This window comes from Mandrillus leucophaeus, unplaced genomic scaffold, assembly GCF_000951045.1.
Source record: "Mandrillus leucophaeus isolate KB7577 unplaced genomic scaffold, Mleu.le_1.0 Scaffold1173, whole genome shotgun sequence".
Classification (NCBI taxonomy): domain Eukaryota; kingdom Metazoa; phylum Chordata; class Mammalia; order Primates; family Cercopithecidae; genus Mandrillus; species Mandrillus leucophaeus.
This window is the reverse complement of record NW_012100021.1, coordinates 302,259-305,292: the sequence shown is the minus strand read 5'-3', so window position 1 is coordinate 305,292 and position 3,034 is coordinate 302,259. Positions and strand designations below refer to the sequence as shown.

Here is a 3,034-nt window from a genome sequence, read left to right as displayed (position 1 = left end):
GATGTCAAGGGGAAAAAACCCTAAAACATACTCATTTATTTTTATTTTCTAAAGCTTTTATAATGAGCAACATGCCAAACATTTAGAAGAAAGCCTCTTAAAATCTTCTGATATAAGGGCACAAGGTGGTAGGAAATCATCATCAATGCTTTAGAAATACATACACAAACTAAAGTATATCGTATGTTAGTAAACAGAAAAGGGGAGAAATTAAATTGCTATGAATTATCAAGATACAGAGTTTTAAATATCTAAATTGACAGAACAAATTTCTGGTAAAGTGCATACAATAACTGTTGGTTTTTAAACAGAAAACAATGTATGAATGTACCAACGCCAGTTCTATTTCAGAGCATTTTGTACCATCTTTGCTTATTCTGTTATATATATATATATAACCACCTACTGAAAACATAAGAATTTTATGTTTTTATAAGAACTTAGATTTTATGGTATCTACTACCAGAAGTCTAAAATGTGGAGCTAAACAATATAAAAATTCTTGTTTTGCTATTTTTCTAGGAGAGGTATAGGTACAAAAATGTAAGTGCAAAAAAAAAAAAAGAAAAGATCCTTCACAGCAAATCAGAGGTAACACTTGTAAAATATCAGACGAGGCAGGTATCTTTCCCGTTGCTCCCTAGCTTAAGTTAAAGCATACCTGACTCTTTGGTGGCAGCTCCTCTTTCCTTTGGATCTTCAGACACTCGTAACTGCGTAGAGCATTTCCCTTCCTGGGACTTCTCCACAGCTGCTATCTAAAAAGTTTAAAACGAGAAAACCCAACTTTTGGGAAAACTGTTGTGTTAAACTAGGAAGCTGAAAATAACTTGGGAAAGGTTTCTTTATTTTCCAAAACAGTCCATAAAACAGACATATGACACAAACATTTTTCCTAGAAATATTTTCAAAAGAAACAATTTCTTACCTTATGTTTGGATAAAAGAGGACTGTAGAAAAAAAGAAAGAAAAAAGAATTAAAAAAAAAAATTACAGCAGCAATACGCTTCCAAACAAATGTCACTGAAATGGCTATAAAAAAATACAGCTTCTCTGGATTCTAATATTAGCACAGAACGTTTCCACGGCTGAAACATTACCACTGGCTCACATAGTTCAAAGTGCAGCTATATCATGTGTTAATCTCCTTAGATGGCCAATTAAACTGGAAACCCCCAAAGAAGCTACCAACGCTGCACTCCAAAAGAAAAAAAAAAAAAGAATGCTAATCTTTCGCTAATAAATAAAGACGATTTCACATACACATATTTAAAAAATTTTAGTTTATGTCATTTTAGTCTAAAATAGATTATGGTTGAAGATAATTTTGTTGGAATTCTCCATGGAAACAGATAAAAAGTATAAATATTAAACGTTAGGGAATACCCAAGATAACAGAATGTACATATCCATTAAAGGCACACACAAAAATGCTCATCGCCACTTTATTCATAATATTCACAAAACAAGAAACATCCCAAACATCTACTAATGATAGAATGAATAAATTGCTGCATAGTCATCTAAGAAATCTGTACTGCAATAAAACAGAGCAAACCACTGTTACATGCAACAACATGGAATAAGACATACTGATGGGTGCAAGAATCTAGACATAAAAATCTATATTCTGCATGATCCCATTTATATACAATTACAGGACAGGCAAATATATTGTTTAGAGTCCAGACAGTGGTTACTATTGGGGGTGGGTACGAAGTTGGCAGGTGCATGAGGGAGCCTTCTGAGGGGCTGGAATGTTCCGTATCTTGTACCTTGCTCAGACTGGTAGTCACATAGACATATGTTTATGCAAAAACTCATCAAGCTTGTACACTTGATGTATAACTTGAAAATATTTTTAAATATTCAAAAATTTAAGAGTAATGATATGGGAGGAATTCTCTAAATTTTGAAGCATAAAGACACCATGCTGATGTCATGTTCAATAAATATTTGTAAGTGAGTTCTTCACCTGCTGCATGAACTATGCGACAATTACCTGGCACTGCCTCACTATTAACAAACAGAGCTTTAGTCTACTCTCACTGATTCTGAGAGAAAAGGAGAAAAAGTTATCCATAGAATGGAAAGTCTTTTAGCCTTTGTATGGAGAATTCATGTTCTAAATTCCAGAAATTTGCACTAGTTTAAACACTACTGTGTCCCTTTGTCCTCAGAAATCTGGATCTCTGAATAAGGATGTTTTTTTAAAAAGTAAGTGCCTTATTATTATTATTCTTTAGTTTAAAAAATCCAGCTCCTTGATACAATTCAAGCAACTGAAAATTACCTGGTAAACGCAGTTTTCCTTTCGCAAGATTTTGGTTAGATACTATATTCTATTAGCTTTCCAGCATCAGACTACTCTTAAAAATGTCATGTTTTTACTGCAACACAGAAACATTAGCGAGTAGAATCAAAAGCCCTAATACACAGTTCTGTCCATCTGAACTGCTCATCTCTTAATCAAAAAGAGATCAAAATCAGAAGTTATATTTTAAAATATCTAATCAGAAGAATCTTTTGAACCTACATAAAGTTGACCTTTTATTGAGTTCAGGGTAAGAAACTCAACAAAAACTGAGAAAGGAACCTATAAATGAAAGATTCTCCCCGGGGCCTGAAAGCCTGAGGGGGGATGAATAACTCCTCCCTTCTCAGGCCCAGTCCCAAGGCCAAGGCCACTTGTGTGACAAGTGCGCATCAGCGTCAGCGAGGTAACAGAAGCAGGGAGAGGGCTGGTCGGAAGACACCTATCCCTGAGGATGGAGAGAGGCCATCCAGGTACCACGTAGCAGTTACATCAGACACGGACACTTCCTGTTTACAGGAGACCATAAAACCCCGGCCCCGTCCTCACGTGGGGCTGACGCCATTTTAGGCCTCAGCCCGTCTGCACCCAGGGGCTCATCAAAACAGCGTGTTGCTCCACACGGCCTTGTGCTGTTTGTTGGTGCAGTCTCGGGATTCGAACCAATACTAGAGCCTTGCACCTGATGCTGAAACCCGGGCCCTTGCTCACAACCTCTGT

At 36.4% G+C, this 3,034-nt stretch overlaps 1 protein-coding gene across 2 annotated transcripts in view; it reads right to left on the bottom strand.

Annotated features, from left to right (window-relative positions):
* Positions 1–3,034, bottom strand: part of CNST (consortin, connexin sorting protein) — a 133,893-nt gene that overhangs the window by 27,923 nt on the left and 102,936 nt on the right. For both annotated transcript variants that reach the window (XM_012000964.1, XM_012000969.1), the window contains exons 7-8: positions 929–950; positions 662–758 (exon numbers count right to left, since the gene is read on the bottom strand). In XM_012000964.1, coding sequence (XP_011856354.1) covers positions 662–758; positions 929–950 — 119 coding nt within the window. The remainder of the gene's footprint in view (positions 1–661; positions 759–928; positions 951–3,034) is intronic.